This window comes from Sycon ciliatum, chromosome 4, assembly GCF_964019385.1.
Source record: "Sycon ciliatum chromosome 4, ocSycCili1.1, whole genome shotgun sequence".
Lineage (NCBI taxonomy): Eukaryota > Metazoa > Porifera > Calcarea > Leucosolenida > Sycettidae > Sycon > Sycon ciliatum.
Genome location: NC_088646.1, coordinates 1,074,325 through 1,093,751, shown reverse-complemented (window position 1 = coordinate 1,093,751; position 19,427 = coordinate 1,074,325). Strand labels below are relative to the sequence as shown.

General features: G+C 46.0%; 1 protein-coding gene and 1 long non-coding RNA gene across 2 annotated transcripts; one reads left to right on the top strand and one right to left on the bottom strand.

Moving 5' to 3' along the window:
- Positions 1–2,186: 2,186 nt before the first annotated feature.
- On the bottom strand, positions 2,187–4,259 carry LOC135813793 (uncharacterized). The gene is made up of 5 exons (XR_010553131.1): positions 4,024–4,259; positions 3,498–3,568; positions 3,187–3,292; positions 2,898–2,988; positions 2,187–2,439 (listed from the first exon to the last, which is right to left on the bottom strand). It is a non-coding gene; the product is annotated as an uncharacterized LOC135813793 (long non-coding RNA).
- Positions 4,260–4,398: 139 nt separating this feature from the next.
- On the top strand, positions 4,399–18,854 carry LOC135813792 (beta-galactosidase-like). The gene is made up of 16 exons (XM_065326797.1): positions 4,399–4,727; positions 6,505–6,632; positions 7,292–7,320; positions 7,754–7,814; positions 8,643–8,737; positions 9,637–9,823; positions 10,955–11,135; positions 12,451–12,491; positions 12,760–12,878; positions 13,566–13,640; positions 14,257–14,340; positions 14,687–14,803; positions 15,401–15,544; positions 15,772–15,896; positions 16,308–16,398; positions 18,055–18,854. The coding sequence occupies exons 1-16, from the start codon at positions 4,495–4,497 to the stop codon at positions 18,277–18,279; spliced, it is 1,935 nt and encodes a 644-aa protein (XP_065182869.1). The 5' UTR covers positions 4,399–4,494; the 3' UTR covers positions 18,280–18,854.
- The last annotated feature ends 573 nt before the right edge of the window (positions 18,855–19,427 follow it).

The window sequence follows — 19,427 nt, the reverse complement described above, 5'->3', positions numbered from 1 at the left end:
CGGAAGGTTGTAGTAAGGTCACTGTTTTCGAACACAGTGTCCTCCACCTTGTTTCATGCTGTCAATCTAACAATAATTATGTATCTACATCATGTACATGTATAATATTAATATCGTGTTCCTGACTGCATGCAACCAGGCTCCATTACCAGTCCCGAGACTGGTTGGTAATAATGACTCAGGTAGAGTCCAGATCTTGCGACCCGATGGGGTCAAGCCCTGGTTCTGATACTCTGTAGTCTAGGGAATTAGAAGGGGGACGGGGGAGGAATTCTCGAAACCCGTTCGGTGTAATATCAATTTCGGTAGAGAAACCAGGCACCTAAATTTAGATTTTAAGATTGCACCTAAAATTAATTAAAACTAAACGTCGCTTGAGTACACGCTGTATGTGAATGGTAGCCTGGTCAGTGGTCACCTAATTCTATAATTCACCCGAAACCTGGCAAGTTCCCGACACCGAAAATTTACTACACCTAATGTTACAGTGTATACAGTAAGCATGCTCTTGAAGCCTGAACAACATGTGTTAGTACAGGAAAGAGTTCATAACCCCTGGGGGCTATGAACTCTTGGTACAGGTGTACATGTAGAGCTTAGAAAAGTTAGAGAGGCACACTGCCTTGAGTTTGCAGTGCAGCAGTTTGTGTCGTGGGATACATGTACTGAAGTATAATTATATTATAGGACTGACGACACACTTTCTCTCGCTAAACTCGACGCAAAACTGTTTTCCGATTGTTACACCAGACGGCTCATTCAACAACTCTGGGATACGAAGACTCCTGGGACAGAACACTATCAGAGCAACAAATGAGAAGATGGAGTGAACTTACAGCTAACCTACATGTATTACTGCTATCATTAAGTTCAACATACCGTAAAGTCTTGTATAAAAGCCGCGGCTTCTATGACATTCTTGGTGAAATTTTGCAGGCTTCTATACAAGACAGGTATTTCTATGTATGTCAACATTAAAACCAGGCTTATGTGTGATTTGATGGGCCCCAAATTGCGGCTTCTACTAGTATTCAAGTGCGGCTTTTATACAAGACTTTACGGTAATCTGTTTCTGTGATGCATCAACCACTACATAAGCGGTGATTAGAGAGATTCCGGAGTGCGATTTTTCGTGTCAAAATCCGTAGAGGCGCTACAGATTTTTTATACGTCGTTTTCAAGCAGTGAAATGTTCCGGAGTTGTGTTTGCCGTCATTGCCAAGGTTACGATCGCAAACATGTCATATTTCGGCGCGATGCCTTTTTATTTTGAAAATTTGCGCCTATCTAAACTAATTCGAGTAAAAACGATGGTGACAACAGACGACACAGTTTTGGAGAGACCACATGCAAGATGTGATGCCCTCAAATACAGTAGAGTCGTGCGCCCAAGAACGTTGTTTCCAAGGCAAGGGGTCAGCCTGCGTTCTTAGCAACAATCTGCACTGAATCATATGTACAGTAGTCGCGCGTCCAAGAACGTTGTTTGCAAGGGGTTAGCCTGGGATGTTCTTATTTTTTCAGCAATCGGGCTGCGTTCTTATAACACGTTCATAGAAACAATCCGTACTGGATCATATGTATCCCACAAGCTGCCAGAAAACCAACACCGCCGTTCTTAGCTTTAGGCTGTGGCGTTCCTAGTACTTCAGCGATCGACTCTACTGTAGATCACAAACAACCAGCTTCTCTCCTGTTTCCCGTGTAGTGAAATAATTCAAATTACTGGAAGAATCACAGATTCAGCAGATCTGATCAGATATGCAAATTACAGGAGTACTGTGGATCTTCCGCTCTTTGATTCCCGAGGTTTGAGCAGCCGCAAAGCCATTTTCCATGGGAATAGCCTAACTGACCCCACTACATGCACGTACAGACCATGGCCACACGAGTCTATTGCACTAATCTTCCACATAATGTCGATTCATACTTCATTTCGTGTGCGGGAAACGCATAGCGAAAAATTTGATCTGAGCTCAAATATTTCACGTGCGAGAAAGCCATCGCGTGACGGCTTCCCTGTACCCGAAATTAAGTATGAATCGGCCTTTAGGGTCTAGAATCATGGACTTCACCCAAAGTGGGGCTCTGCAACCCCGATTCCTCACTTCATGAAACAAGATTCCTACTATTTGGTCTATTGGCAGTGTTGGCCCCGCTTGCTGCTGTGGGTCATATGCCGGGTCTTCCAAATATTCCTAACCGATGAAGAAACGGTTATAGAGAACAGGAAACAAACAGCCAAGAAGAAATAATAGTTAATGCAAGAAAAACAATTTCCTGAACTGCTAAGGGAAGAGAAATTTTAAAGTGCTATCATGCGTTAATAAGTAAGGGTCTGATGTTCATGATGCGTGTAAGGCTGACATGATTTCCACTGTAGCTCTTGGAAGCACATTCCGAAAAGAAGATGACCACCAAGTTGTCAATTCAGCCACCCTGGACCAAAATACAAGAGGAAGAAATAGACGAAATAGTGAGCACAGGATCAGACTAGCAAAAAGCCAACATGCTGCATGCATATATAAGTTACATGCATCATTTAATGATAGTGATGTTGGGAAGTCGACTGACAACTAATCACTTGGCACATGGAACATGTGTTGACTAGCTGCTAATAAAAACCACCCATTTGCTCTTGCACACCGTGGACACCCGGTCATGTACGGAAAGAGAACATGGCAGGCAACACGAAAGGTGTGCAGGGTTGAGAATACAACACTTTACTTGCGGCCACTGAAATCCAGACAAGACGTACAATTGTCGTATCATAAAACACTTGCAAAGGCCATGTAGTATTGTTTCGGCACTGTCAATGAAAATCAATTCAGATTTTGCCAGCCACAATTGCAGTTCTGTGCGCATACACACAAGCCTGGCGCACCTAGCTCTCTTACCAGCATAAGACCAGAAACTCGCAGCGACTGATGACAAAAGGTAGCATGTCTGCGGACGCAATGTCACTGTGTGATGGCAGTGATTTCAACCCTGGACAAGAAGCATAACAGGTTCACAGTTAGTCCTACCAACACCAGCAAGAGGAACACACTACTTACTACAGACACGTGGCTCAGTAGGAACAATTGGAATAACTAAACTCTCATCAGAATATGATCAGAGAGGGCAAGTTAGGGTCATCAAGGCCAACTAGAAAGAAAAGCAGATGGCACACCGACAAAACCGTACCATGTGTCGTGCCAAGTTCATGTTGCAGCGCTGTACAATCTGCAGGGGTTCAGGACACCAACTGCCAGGCACAAGATGCTCCTTGCCAACCTTCATACTCCTTTGCCTGTCCATAGAAAAGACAAAGATCAAGAAAAGCTATCAGCATTGAGGATCATAAGTACAGGCCACAAAAATGCATATGCTGCAATCAGTACAAGGCTCAGTAGGAACAATTGGAATAACTAAACTCTCATCAGAAATCAGTGAGGGCAAGTATAGGTCATCAAAGCCATAGAGTAGGTTCAGTCAGACATACACAAAAAAATTACCTTCAATCTCCATAACTCGAAGGGCTGAACTCAGGTCTATTCTGGCGTAGCCATGCCGTGTTCATCGTCATCTAGGAAAGAGAAGACGGGATCAATCAGACAAATACATCGAGAAAGTCACACAATGACAATCCCCAGATCTACCAGAATACAGAGCAGAAACCTGGAATGGCAACATTTTCGTTGCAATTATAAAAGATGAAAGTTTCACGAGTTGGTTGAAGCACATTTCCTTTGCAACCAAGCACCAAATTTGATTGTAGGGAAGTCGACTGACAACTAATCATGCAGCACATGGAACATGTGTTGACTAGTTGCTAATAAAAACCACCCATTTGCTCTAGCACACCGTGGACACCCGGTCATGTACGGAAAGAGAACATGGCAGGCAACACGAAAGGTGTGCGAAAAGAGTTGGAAGTTTATGAGCTACACAAGCCATTCCCGACAAATACAACAAATACCGGTCTTTTACAGTACTATGTAGTAACATACTAGCGTTGCGCACAAAGGAAGGGAAACTTACCTTTTGATTCAGCTTGGACAGAAGTAATTTTCGAGAGACGCACGTGCCCGTCCCAAGTAATGATATTGATCTTCCGAAACGGGGAAGATGAACCTTGAAGTCGCCATAGTTGATTACCACGTACTATGAGTGGGGTTTCCCAAACGGAGAGATGATTCTTGGGAGATCCATGCGAAAGAGACAGCAGAAGAGAGAGCTACAGGAACTCCCAACTCGACCCAAGTAATCACAAGGAAATGGCTGAAGAAGAACTCACTCGCGCATGCTTTTGTTCCCGATTTTCTGTACAAAAAAATGAGAGTCACGTGTGGAAAACCACGTGATTGACCAACCCCCAAATCAAAATCAAAAAAACACAAGGAGACAGGTAGAGGCAAAACATTTTTGAAAAGGTTGAGGGCCTAGCTTGTTCAGTTGTTGTTTGTGCCTCGGCTCAAGCTGCAAGGGACGAACCAGTCATCAACTGTAGCTATGAACAAGCTCACTATATTGGTGTGTGTCTTTGCCTGCCAGGCTGTCTTTCTCTGCTTTGCGGATGCGAATGATCGCTCGTTCGTTGTGGATTATGAAAATAATAGGTTTCTAAAGGATGGACAGCCCTTTCGCTACATTTCAGGAAGCTTCCACTATGCTCGTGTACCGAGTGTGCTCTGGAAGGACAGAATGATGAAAATGAAAGCCATGGGTCTCAATGCACTGCAGACGTGAGTGACCAAGCTGAAATATATGACTGTGTCCAGTGTTCAATTAGAAAGGTAAAGGAGTCCTAGTATGATATCACTGGGGTTGTTGACAGGAGAACTACTTGTAGGCGCTGTATTCTCTGCTATAACACTTAGAAGGAGGACACACGTCGGGTTCTTCAACAGCAACATTCTGAAAGTTTTCCACGAGTGTGCTTTCACGCCTTCTCTTCACTTCAGTTTGAATACAGGCAAGAGCAAAGGAACAAGGACAAGACTCATGGAAAACTTTCAAAAAGTTGCTGTTGATTCCTGAAGTGTGCCCTCCTTCCAACTGTTATAGCATTTTTGTCTCTGAGGAAACCTTTTTAGCCGCCACCGCCACGAACCCCGACAGCACAATCACCACCAGCACCACCACCAGCACCAGTTTGCGTGCGACACCTGGTCGCTTGTATTTACCACCATTCCACCAGGTGTGTCTTTACCACCATACTGTTCAACCGTAAATACAGCTACAATCAGTGGAGTTTTCAAATCCAATCGACGGTGATCCATGACCATTACTTACTTGGCTGTCGACTTGCTCAGATTTTGAGTGGCCGAAGTAACTGTTATGAGTGTCTGATCGCAGTGACTAACGTTTTCTCAAGCGTTGAAACAATGCGTGTCACATGGTAGGGTGAGTTAGTACAAGTGTCATGCCAGACATACACAATACCGATCTCAAGGCTACAACACATACATTCGCATTGCCGTAGTAACCCCACCAGGTCATCAACCAATATAGTTGATCCAAGTATCCATTCAGCCGCACACGCTCACCTTGGTCATTCGACGAAGGTTGAGAGTAACTGTGATTTCAAGCTCGATTCAAGATTGAAGGTCGAAGGAAGGTTGGCACTTTTGATCAGAAGCAGCAGGAGTTATATGATAACAAAAATGATTGAGTTAGACAAAGGCGTAGCAAAGGCGGGAAAACCAACCAATCAGACCATAGATAGCTTGTTGCTATGCAGAATTGACCAATGGGAGAAGACAACGAGAAATGCGTATTATTTATGAATTAACTAAACAGCTAGCGTTTACGATAAGACAGTTAGCAGATACAACATCCCGCGGCCCATGCATTGATAAAAATGACAAGTAAATACAAAGGACAGCTGCCGTACAAACGCGCGCTCATGAGGGGAACACGTTCACCCAACATGTAAACTAGTACCGGCAGAGTAGTTAGTTCGTCGTACAACCCGGGGAAGTTCGTCGTACAGCCCGGGAGAACCCGTCAGCTGCCGAGGCCGATATGACACAAGTACATTGTAATCGCAATAAAGAGAACAAATTCTGCAGTCATCGCCACACTACAACGAAGTCATGAAAGTTTACCAGAATTAATTTTCTTGTCACATTCATCAGTGGAAAGTCGTGACTGAAGAGTTGTTGTAGTGTGGCGATGACTGCAGAATTTGTTCTCTTTATTGCTATTATAAAATTGTTGTCTCCACGTCGATTATTTACATTGTAATCCCCGACAATATAGCACTGAGTTGGCGATGAATTTCTTTCCAGCTATAATTCTAGTTCATACTTCAATGTGTTGCAATTATAGCAAGTCAGTATTGCGCGGTTACTAGTACTCTGCTGACATTGGTCTAGATCATGACTTTAATTATGACATAACTGTTCTCAGTTGGCAAGACTTTGTGAAAATGTAATGCTACTGCTTTGTGCGTGTGTGTGTGCCTGTGTATATGTGTCGGCGTGTCTGTGTATCTGTTCTTGTCGTTCACCATTGTAGTGTTATTCCCTGGAATTTCCACCAGCCGTACTGGTCGCATCAATCATCCCGTTTCACCGGTGATCAAGACCTGGGAAAGTTCATTGACACTGCTAACGAAGTTGGTCTTCTGGTTTTGCTCAGACCCGGTAAGTAATAGACAATACCTGCGTCAATATCTCCATCAGTATTTGTATCAGTATTTGTATCAGTATTTGCACCAGTATTTGCATCAATATCTACATCAATATCTGCATCGGTACCCGCATCAATACCTGCACCAGTATCCGTATCAATATCTGCATCAATACCTGCCTCAATACCTGCACCAATGTCTCCATAAATATCTGCATCAGTATCTGGCATCTGCATCAACGCACATTCCCATATTCATGTGTCCATTTCCATGCAATTTTCACATCACAGCTTTTCGCAAGGCTTGTGCAGGAGTATGAGAGGGGCAGGGCATTCCATACCCCTTCCCTTGAAAAATTGAAGTGCACCACTGAGGAAATTTAAAACTGTGTGTGTGCGTGTGTGTGCGCGTGTGTGTGTGTGTGTGTGTGAAAAAATGAAAAAGACCAAAAAGTAGGGATTCACTGGCCAGAAAAAGCCACTTCATAGCTGTGTGGTGTAGACCAGGCTGAATAGTGGCGGTCAATTCTTCAGCCTTGCAAGCTGTTGAATGGTGCAATCCCAGCACAAGCTGGTATGGCTTCTGCTGTAGCATCGCTGATGGGCGTCCAATGGTGTGTGTGTATGTGTGTGTGTCCTTTCATCTTCTATCTTGTGTTCTGTGTTTTGGCAGGTCCATACATTTGTGCTGAGTGGGAAAATGTAAGAATACCCTGCTCCCCTGTATTGCTGTATTTCTGCTATTCTGTATGATGGAGTGCAGAGAGTAACTGGACTAGGCAGTATACTGTATGATGGAGTGTAGCGTGTTTTTGGACTAGCCAGGAGGCTGTATGATGGAGTGTAGAGTGTAGATGAACTGGCCAGTACATGTAGCTAGATATGACTTTCTAATTCCTGGTAGTGGTATGTGTATGCGTATTGGTTGTACACGATGGTGCTTGCCACCCGTTGCACATCTCCTGACAATGTTGTACTCTACTACTATATAACTAGTAAGACTTATCAATACCTAAGAGATACTACAGCTATTTCAAATAGGTGGAATGGAGATGAGAGATGGGCAGCAGTTTGTTACATGTTGTGCATTTCCTGTAGCATAGAATGTTCTTCTTTTGTTTTGTTGCGTCTCCAGGGTGGTTTTCCTGCTTGGCTTACAGCCAATACATCCGTCAAAGTCCGCACTTCAGAACCAGGTGAGGGCACATGTACCTGCAGTGGGCTTTGCCACTTGTGTGTGTGCATGCATACCAGTGCAGTGTGTGTGCATGCATACCAGTGCAGTGTGTGTGCATGCATACCAGTGCAGTGTGTGTGCATGCATACCAGTGCAGTGTGTGTGCATGCATACCAGTGCAGTGTGTGTGCATGCATACCAGTGCAGTGTGTGTGCATGCATAGCAGTGCAGTGTGTGTGCATGCATAGCAGTGCAGTGTGTGTGCATGCATAGCAGTGCAGTGTGTGTGCATGCATAGCAGTGCAGTGTGTGTGCATGCATAGCAGTGCAGTGTGTGTGCATGCATAGCAGTGCAGTGTGTGTGCATGCATAGCAGTGCAGTGTGTGTGCATGCATAGCAGTGCAGTGTGTGTGCATGCATAGCAGTGCAGTGACTACAGTGACTACAGACTAGTACAGTGACAGGCAGTCCTGTACTGAAGTGAGGCACGTTGTCACCGGCATGCTACTCTAGTAAGCTACTCTTGTAACAGCCTGTGTGCTACTCTACTGGAGCTAATCAGAGAACAGCAAATGCCCCAGCACCGGCACCAGAAAACACTGAGATCCTATGCTCTTCCTGCATTTAATTATTGGTTTGTGCTTTCGATAAAGCACGGTTTCAGTAGCAGCAGTACCAGCACCGGCGGCAGCAGCATCAGAGACTGAGTGATGCCACGGGCCTCAACTCAATGCATGTATGTGTGTGTGTGTGTGTGTGTGTGTGTGTGTGTGTGTGTGAATGTGTGTACGTGTGTGTGCGTGCGTGTGTGTTTGATTGCTGCTGTTTTCTTGTTCTATGCACAGGCTATTTGTTTGAGGTGACCAGGTGGATGAATGTGTTGCTGCCTGTAATCAAGCCACGTCTCTATGCCAATGGTGGGCCAGTAATCATGGTTCAGGTGGGTAGTACTTGTACTATCGTATGAGTTTTGCGGTCCGATGATAGATTATTGTATTGAGTGTAAGAGTGCTTTGTGATGTACCGTTTCACTTGATCCCCTCCCCCCCCCCCCTTCCTCTCTCTTCTCTCTCTCTCTCTCTCTCTCTCTCTCTCTCTCTCTCTCTCTCTCTCTCTCTCTCTCTCTCTCTCTCTCTCTACCTCTGTTCATCTTGCTGCCCCTTGTTCGTGCCCCCCTCTTCAAAAGTGTTGTGCTGCCTCGCCTATCAGAACATGTGTATTGAGTTTAGAATATACACTGTACAGCCTATTATTAAATTTATTAGCAGGTTTTCAAGGTTTTCTCAAAATTTATATCTAGAAATTGCCTGCAAAATAGAACCACTCTTTCGTAGGACAGAATCTTTGTCAAAAACAGCCATATTGTCGCATTACATCCACATGTTGCATCCTCGCTCTCCTTTGATTTCACCCCAGGCGTATCGCTGATGGGTGTACCGGCATTGCGGGTGAAGTGTTGGTCAGAATTCAGTTGATTTATCGATGAAGCAACACTCTCTCCTCCTCTTCTCCTCCTCCATGCGCTCTCAGTCAACACATGGCTGCCCTCGGTAGCCATTACACACACACACCAATAATTCGAAACAACAAAGGAGTTACGGGTACAGTCAACTTCGCCAATAACGACTGCGGATATAACGACAATTCGCGAATAACGACAGAATTTCCATGCCCAGAGCAAAGTCCCATCTAACTGTAATGCACATAATGAGACTTAGGGTATAAGGACACTTCGTGAATAAGGACACCTTTCTGATGCCCCGCCGAGTGTCGTTATACGCAAAGTTGACTGTACTTCAAGTATCGATGATGTCCCTCTTATTCCTCTTGTGTCTGCAGGTTGAGAATGAGTATGGATCGTATGGTGCCTGTGATCATGACTATATTGACTACCTGTACAATCTCTATCGCAAACAACTCGGCGACGATGTGGTCATCTACTCCACGGATGGTCCGACTACTCGCATGATCACTTGCGGTAGTTCCAAAGACATATTCACCACGATTGACTTCGGCGCCGGTGGAAGTGAGTTGGACATGAGCTGCATGCTTGTAAATACTAGCAAGAGTAAATGCCTTTGCTGTTTGCGTTATGCATAGCTCACTGACTGGTCAGTTTGAGCACTCTGGCAAGGTATGTTTGGGCCTGGTTGAAATCTGGCTTTGGAAATTTTATTTTCATTGCTACCAGGTTCGGCCTCATTTCCTCTGTGCTGCGCTGATGAGTCCACAAAGGACAAAACAGTTCTGTCCGCAGATTGAGTAGCAAGAGTAAATAAAAATAAGCTCCTGAGAGTGTCCAACTCTAGATACCCTTCCATGGAGTCCGCCCGACTCTGCCGGTGGCGAACACTCACATGACGTGGTGCAGTGTTCACGTTGTACGTTCCCAGCCTGTTTTTAGCGAGCAGTGGAGTAATACAAATAGCTTGACATTAATTTTGTCGATAATGAAGTACATGTAGTACTGTATGGACAATGTCACCAAGAGTACATAACCCCCCCAGAGTGTGCAACTCGACTATGGGTGCTGTCCCGACAAAATTTCAAGTTGACGTCATTTTTATGATGCAATGCGCACTGTACACGGATTATCAGACGAATCCGGAACCTGTGGTTGACCAAAGACGATCTCATCCTGTACAAATTATTGCAAAGAAAAACGTGTGATGCGTTGACACCCGTACACCTGCTGTAAATCACTGGTGCAAGGAGCATTGCGTCATGAATAATGACGTCAACTTGAAATTCTGTCGGGATAGCAGGGTATGTGGGAGTTGCACACTCTGGGGGTGGGGTTATGTACTCTTGGGGGTATGTACTCTTGGGGGTTATGTACTCTTGGGGGTTATGTACTCTGGGGGGTTATGTACTCTTGATGTTACCAATCACAGTACAGTAAAACCTGTCAAGGTGACCACTCGGATAAGGCGACCACCTGTCCTAGAGGACCACTGCAACTAGGACCAAAAGGTGTCATTTCCAGTCAAGTGACCCTGGATAAGGAGACCACCTGTACACGGGGACCACATTTTGAAGGTCCCTGGAGCGGTCGGCTGAGACGAGTTTCACAGTTAACTGTTTGTTGTTTCCAGCTTCCTTTCTTTTGCTGATGCGGCATGGTTTCAAAATCTTCATGCTGCTGTTGCTGCTGCAGGTGATCCGATGAACACGTTCAAAGTGCTGCGTGCCTACCAGCCCACTGGTCCTCTTGTCAACTCTGAGTTCTACACCGGCTGGCTGGACCACTGGGGCTCAGGACATGCGCATGTCGGCACCGCTGCTATCGTCACAACGCTGAAAGCCTTGCTAGCTATCCCGGAGGTGTCTGTCAGCATGTACGTATGATTGCGGCTTGCACATGTACAGTACAGTACTATGTGTGCCAGTGAATTCTTTGCATCTCTTGTGGATATGTAGCGTATTTTCCGGAGTATAAGCCGCACCCCGGTTTTTTTTGTCAAGAAATAAATACAGTAAAACCTGTAACTAAGGACCACCCCTTGGTGCCCGGAAAAGTGGTCGTTAGTGGTAGGTGGTCTTTAGTTAGAGGTTTGCACTGCGCGACCATATATGGATCCCATTATAATGATATGTATGTCAAAATGCAGATAATACAATCCCCCACCACTTGCGCACTGACATTCTTCTTTCAGATCATACAACACTTGGAGAGAGAGAAAATCAAGTTTTTTATACACCGGAAGCGATACGAGCTTTTGACACGTATGTTGACTCACTGGGTTTCCAGAGCAGCGCTGGCGCCTGGCCAGGCAGTGGACTAGTCACTATCGACTCCATCCTCATCTGTGTGCGACTACACCATGTACACTGGCAACTGGTATCAGTGTGTAGATCTACAGTACAGTGGAAATTCAGTCGCTCCGACTTGGATGTAGTGTAGCGTAAACTCACTAAACTGTATTGGTGTGTACCAGTACGACCGTGATGCGGTGATGTTGCGAGTTTTCGCACCTTCACTGTAGACTAATCCGCCATCGTATCCTGGCCTGTGTTCCGTACAGGTGAGTACCGTAGCATGCTAGCTAGCCAGCACAGACTGTCAGTGTGACCTGGTCACGTGGTGACTGAGCTGTGTGATTGCACTTCGACAGAGAGCCGCTCGGTCTTTACTTTAGTTTCTCCTTCGAGTAGTAACATCGATCAAAGAGCGCTTTGGATGCGCTCTCCAAGACGTTTCCTATCATGTTTGTTCTTGACAGCACTTGAAATTATGACAGGTGTAGTGCAGTCCACACTGATTCCACAGTAAAAATGAGACTGCGCTCATTTGTCCAGCTGTAGTATCGAAACGACCATGGAAAATCATCAAATTTTCGAGAAGGAGCTTCAAGCAATGTTTGATTTGCTACATCGCGGTCGCTAGTTACGGGTCAAAATTCGACATTGGGACAAGAAAAGGCGGTCGCTGGTCGCGTTCAGCAGGTAGTCGCTAGTCACAGTGCATTTTGAATGTGAGACCGTCCGTGCCTGACAAAGTGGTCGGTAGTACCAGGCCGGTCGCTAGTCACGGTGGTCGTTAGTTACAGGTTTTACTGTACAGACATTTACCCTGTTGATCAGCGTTAATTTGACCGTCGTAGTGCACCGACTTTTTTTGGCTGAAGTCCTAGTATCTCTGTGTGTCTGCAGGTACATGGCTATTGGAGGGACAAACTTTGGCTTTTGGAATGGTAAGAACTTACAACATACAGCTACAGTGTTTGTAAGCTTAAGATGGGATGATACACACAGGGCCGGGATGCACTGTATGTTCCTAAGTTTGTGGGTGAGTTCTATCTGAACCACAATCACAGGGTTTGATTGTGCTCGCCGATGTGTGTGTGTATGTGTGTGTGTGTGTGTGTTTGTGTGTATGTGTGTGTGTGTGTGTGTGTGTGTGTGTGTGTGCGCGTGTGTGTTTGTACGTGTGTGCTTGTGCCACGTTGTATCTGAAAACAGGTGCCAACTCGCCGCCCTATGCCCCACAGCCGACCAGCTATGACTACGACGCACCCCTGACCGAGTCTGGTCGCTATCACCCTGACAAGTACATGGCCATTCGAAACACTATTGCTACGGTGAGATCACCATGCTGATTACTCCCTGATCACTGTATGCACGATTACTTAAACTAGAGCCATTTTTCGTGCATTTTTTCGCGTGTAGTTATCTGGTACCGTTTAAGTATGGATGGGTATAATTATGAATATGAATGGGGCATGTGTGTAGGAGGGCATGTCGGAGCACATCCCTGAGCAATCGAACCCCAGGCCGGAAGTAGATCTGTATGAGCTCAGCTGAATGTAATAGAACTTCTCTAATCCAGACTCCCCAGATCCAGGCACTCGTGTCTACTGGGCACCTTTCTGGCCCCTCTACAGTCACAAAAATAATTTAATTGGCCTTTTAACGAAAACGGCCGCAGCTACTATCGATTGACATACAAGTAGAAAGTGTGTACTTGTGAGCAATAAGTATGTATGTTCCTAGTTACCGGCAATGCTCGATTCCAACCTGCCCGGATAAGGAGAGCTCTACTGTACTATCCGTTCCAACTTCCTGTGCTGGTGCTAGTCTCTGTGCTGCTGCTGCTGCTGTTGCTGCCACTATACTGTCCTACTGTATGATGAACAAGCTGTTCAGGTCCACTGCATCCATTCTGCTGGGAGTTGGTAGTGGTTGTCCTAACAACTTTAAATCACGTAACATTTTGTGCTGACATACTAGTCTGATTGCTATGTTGTGTGTGTACACCACTGCTGCAGGCTATGAATGTGACACTGCCACCGGTTCCCGACTTGCAAGCGGCCATGGCATACGGCAGTGTTAAGTTCACCCAGGTAAGCTGCGTAATAGCCTGCATTGTACTCGCGCTTTACTCCGTACCAGTACACCATAGCATGCCATGCTGTGCTGAACTATGGGTGAGGACAGTACTCACACCATATCATGCCATGCTGGGCTGAACTATGCCATGCTGGGCTGAACTATGCCATGCTGGGCTGAACTATGGGTGAGGACAGTACTCACCCATAGCATGTCAGGTTGTGCTGAACTATGGGTGAGGACGACACTAGCAATACAGTCAACTTCGCTTATAACGACACTCGGCGGGGCATCAGAAAAGTGTCCTTATTCGCGAAGTGTCGTTATACCCGAAGTCTCATTACATGTATACAGGTAGAATGGACTTTGCTCTGGGCATGGAAATTCTGTCGTTATTCGCGAATTGTCGTTATATCCGCAGTCGTTATAAGCGAAGTTGACTGTAGTCTGCTGAAGATAGATCTTCTGTGTGTGTGATATGCGTCTGTGATGTGTTGTCCGTCTGATTGTGGTCCTGGGTCTTCTCCTGTGTTTTTGTTCCTCTGTTTCCAGCCGCACAGTTAGCCTAGGCCTTGTCAAGTGTCTGGCGTATCCTGAATCGGTTTTCCTTTGTGCTGTATGTGTGTGCAGCAATGTTCACTGGTCGATGCCTTGGCTAAGTCCGTGCAGGCGTACGAGTTTCATCAGCCGCAGCCATTCGGAGCTGCCCACCAGGTAATTGTGTGAGTGGTGTACGTGTTCTGATGCTTAACCCCGTCGCCTGGTTTAGCCGTACAGCTGACCAGTAGCAGCTCTGCTCTCCTACTAATCAGTCAGTCAGGGGCGGATCCGGGGGGGGGGGGGGGGGGTGGTCCTCGTAACCCCCTAATTTGTTATGCATGTACATGTATCAGCTATTCAGTTTTGGCTAAACCGGAAACCCCCTGTAGAGATCTCTGGATCCGCCCCTGGTCAGTGGTGGGTTTGCAACAGCACTGGATATCCCATCTTCCACCAAAGCTTGTTATGATTGATTGTTCTTGAACTCGGGTGTCTGTTTCTGTGCTTTCTATGCGGGCAGAGTTTTGGCTTTATGTTGTATGATAATACAATGAAGGTTACAAACACTTCAGCTTCGGCTCTAGAGATGACAGTGACGGGTATGATTCATGACCGCACCGTGCTGCTCATCAACAATGTAAGTGGTCAAGCACATTGTACGCTGTGGGCAGTGTGGGGTGCATTGCCTTGTGCTGCACTCCATTGCCTATGATTCTAGTCTCTGTGCTGCTACTGCTGCTGCTTATGCTGCTGCTGCTCGTGCTGCTGCTGCCGCCACCGCCACAGTACTGTCCTACTGTGTGATTGATCAACAGCTGTTCAGGTCCACTGCATTTGTTGTTGGAATGTTTGGTTTGGTTCTATTTCCTGGCATGTCCTTCCTTTTGGATACAGTCAACCTTGCATGTGAATACCGACCTCTGGTATAACACCAGACTACGAATAACGACACAATCCTCAGACCTAGTGATCATTTGACTGCATACTTACAACCTCACAGATAACGACACATTCTTATGCACGATCAAGATCAAGGGTTGTTATTCACAAGGCTGACTATGTTAGATCTTTATTCTCATGTGACATGTAACAGAGTGGTCACACCAACCTTCTCTCTTCTTGAACTTACCACACTACATGTACACTAATTCGGATACATGGTAAAATCCAGCGATCATAATGAAGGGAATCCCCTGCTGTATTTGACATATTTTTCAACTGGTATTCTTTGCAGATGGCCCAGTATGTGTTGAAACGACAGGATTCCGGCTCTCAGTCTCTTAAGATCGCTATGCCCAGCGGCTCAAGCTTCAAGCTGGGTTTGCTTGTCGAGAACCAGGGCCGCATCAACTATGGTGGTGGTATTGGTGACCAGAAGGTATGTTTGTCAATGTGTACATGGTGTGTGTGTGGGGGGGGGGGGGGTGTGCATGTTTTCTTGAATTTCTGCATGATCCTCCATTGCCTTGTCTATAGGTGCTTGTCTATTGTAGTGGAGGAATGTAACAATAACAGCTGCCAGTCCAGTGTACATTGTCCTCTGGGGAGGCTACTAATCTGCTCACATGTGTGGGTGGGTGTTCCTGTTGATCCACTCACTCTCAGGGATTCATTGGTACAGTGAGCTCACCGGTGGCAAGCGTTGGTGACGTTTGGACCCAGTACCCACTGAGCCTAGACGATACGATGACTTCAATCTATGATTTCCCCCGATCACCCATTGACAAAGGGTGAGTGTCTTCAGCTGTGTACACTGTCTTACTGTAGTGATGTCAGCGAATGCATCATGGTGATGTTGGTGACGGTGGTAGTGGTCGTAATGGAGGTGGTGGTGGTGATGATGGTGCTGGTGTTGGTGCTGGTGGTGTCAGTGGTGGTGGTGGTGGCGGTGTTCGTGGCGATGGCAATGGCGGTGTTCGCTGCTTGCTTGTAGCACTGGTGGTGGCAAGTTGCCAATAATTTTCTGTTCCTGCCGGTGGCTGTGGGGATTTCATCTTCTAAATTTCTCTGGCAGAGTAACAACCTGAAGTCCGCCCAGTGTAGAACTCTGGCCGGTACACTCCGCTGTTTCATGTGTGTCATCACTCCTGGTGTTCTGTGGCTGTGTGGCTATGATTCCTTGTTCTGTGTTGATGTTGAAGATCTGCCGTCCCCACACCTGCTTTCTACTACGGTACATTCAACGTGACCAAGATTGCTGACACTTTCCTGTACACGGACGTCTTAGGAAAGGTATGGTGAACTTCACACTCACAACAGGTACTACAGTACTGTGTCTCTTACAGGTACTCAGGCATGCGTCTTGCTGACTTCTAGTATTTGTTAGCACTTCAGGCCGCTTACCGGTTGTCTTCGTGTATTTTCTTTGACATTCGAGAGGTTCTGCTTCACGTCAACCGTAGAGAACACGTGTCTGGGTGTGAGTCTATGGCTTTGCTCATTTTGAGTCCAGTCTTCAACGCAGAGTCTTTTCTCTACGTTGTTGCAGACGCAAAGAAAATGCATACAGATCTGCTGTGTATCATTCTGATTAGGCATAAACTGCCAAATTTGGAATGGGAAAGTCCCACATTCCACGTGGTTTCTTTGCGTGAACGTAGAGTAGAACAGGTTTCCCATACGTTACGGGAACGCAAAGAGTGATCGAGGGATTCTTCGCATCGCGTTCCCCCAACGTCGAGCAAAACACCTGTATTGTGACTAATTAATCTCTGTAACTGTAGTGTTGAGAGGGACTTGAGGGAAGGACTATAAGGACTGTGGGTACCCCTGTGTTGCCACACCTGCCGACATGTCAGTAGCCTGCCGATTTTTGAGGCCTGTCACAACCTGCCGACAATTGACCGTCTCCTGCCGACAACAGCCGTGAAAGTGTCCAAATTTGACCTTTGTGCTTGGTTTAGAAGTCATGGTCCAGAATTTTGGCTTTTACTGCTCATTACGAGTGATTCCATAGCTCTCTCCTACAATGCAAACATCAGCTGTCTGGAGGAAATCGGCAAACTCAGCCTGAGTCGTGTGCACTGTAGAATCCCGCTGGTGGGTTTGTACAACGAAGCTTTGGCGATGTTCGAACTTGGCCTAGGCTTATGCGCGGGTGGATTTATCCGCTGGATTCTAGGGCATATTGGGGTTACTACAAGGGGGGGGCGGTCCGGGGGCGAAGCCCCCGGATGATGCATTTTATTTTTGTTCAGTCTACTGATATTTGGCTATAATGATGTGGCAACACTGGTACCCAGACTCAGATATGGAACAGGTTTTGTTCGTTATCGACAATCTGTTTTTACTTTGAAATTTATCCTTTGCGGCAAAGGTGTAACAGCATTAGAGGCTTGTACCGTAGAGTACCGCCAGAGCGCCCCACCATCTCGTCCTTTCGTGGCCGTCTTGTGTGGGTGGTTTCCTGTTTGTAAGTCATATGACACGAACCTTGTACACACATTGCACGTTGTGCAGGCAATCCGTACCCAGTTTACCTTCTATCGGATGCGAGCTCTACATAAAAACATGCCAAGCATGACCTTAGTACACGAAGGTTCTCACACCGTAAAAACTTAGTAGCATTCTGCCGTATGATTTTCTTCCCTTGCATGGCTGTAAAATCAAGGTGGGGCGCTCTGGCGGTACGTTACGGTACATGTAATTCGAATACGGTCTGATTCAAGGGTTCCCTTTATTCAAACGTTAAAATGATATTTCCTCTCTGCCCTATATGAGCATGTGTCTTCTGTGGTTGGCAAAACTAGAACATTTGTATACTCAGATGGCTGGGGGTTAGGGGACTGGAGTTATGGGGGATTTTCTGTAACGTTATCACCCTTGTCTGCCATGCTCGCTTGGTGATGCCTTATTGTGCTCTAACCTTGTACATTGTACCTCGTGTAGGGTCAGGTGTTCATCAACGATTTCAACCTGGGTCGCTACTGGCCATTAGTGGGCCCTCAGAAAGCTCTCTACGTGCCCGCCAACTTGCTGCTTGAAGGTCAGAATAAGATTGCTATCTTTGAATTGGTCCAAGGGGTGGACAGCTTGACCGAGGTCATGTTCAAAGATGTACCCGATGTCGGTGTGGCTAACACTGTCGAAGTCACAAGCTTTTCGAAGGCTTAGAAGTGTTGCGCTTGGAAATATTATGGGATTGAAGATTTTTATTCTATTTAATCCAATGCGCCTGCCTATGATGTCCAGTTTGTGAACGCCATCTTGTAATTGTGCCTGTTGAGCGATCACTGGAAATCAGCACATTATTGTCAGCTTGAACATTTCCACACTCCACACTTTACTGGTGTTCGCTTGCTTCTAGAACTAGTATCTGCGCTTCAGATCGGTGTGTCTACTTCAAGTAGACAAGAGATGTTCATAATGCGACAACATTTTTTTCTCATGCAAGCTGCCAAAGCCAGGGAATGAAAACAATGACCAATGGAGCTTCGACGCGTTTTTGATTCTGCTTGAACAATGATAATTTCTATAATTACTCTTTCTCTGATGCTTTCTATGCTACCCTGCTGGGTCTATGCTACCCTGCTGGCTGGGACAGTGGTACACTGGTTCTGATGTGTATTCTTTTGCACAGACGGCGCTTTGCTGATCTACACAATGGCATACAGAGGCATGTCGAGCTTTGGGTTTTGAGACCTTTTAGATTTTGAAAAGAAAATTTAGAAAATTATCTTCAATAGTAATTGTTTCTTTGTAGTTGAGGGCATGTGTATGTGAGGATCCCGATCCTGACTCGCTGTATCCGGGGCAGTACAATGCGGTTTCCACCACAGGTAGTCCATCATCATTCACTAAAAAATAAAAATGCATGCTCAGCCGCTAACGGCTTTCAGAGAATATCAGTCGACATGTCCAGACCAGAAACACACACAAAGTCGCATCCGGCTGAAACTCTCCCAGCACTTTCACGTGGCAGGTGCAGCATTTACTAGTATTCATGTGCTTTGTGTTGTGGGTCGTACTCCTGTGTGAGACGATTCACTGTGTGTGTGTGATAGTGACTGCCTCCCATTTGAACATCCGGGCTGTCATTTCCGGGCATTGACTTGTTTTGAAGTACAGTAGTTGGAATGCGGAATGCACTTTGCTCTCTTTGCAGTTCTTCACCCCCCACTTCAGGTGTGACAAATGTACAAATGTGTGAGGCTTGCAAGCAAATGAATACCGTGTATTGCACATGGATCTATCATACCGTGTATTGCACACGGATCCAAGTCATGCATGGCTGAATAGTGAATTCACCAATACACTGTACA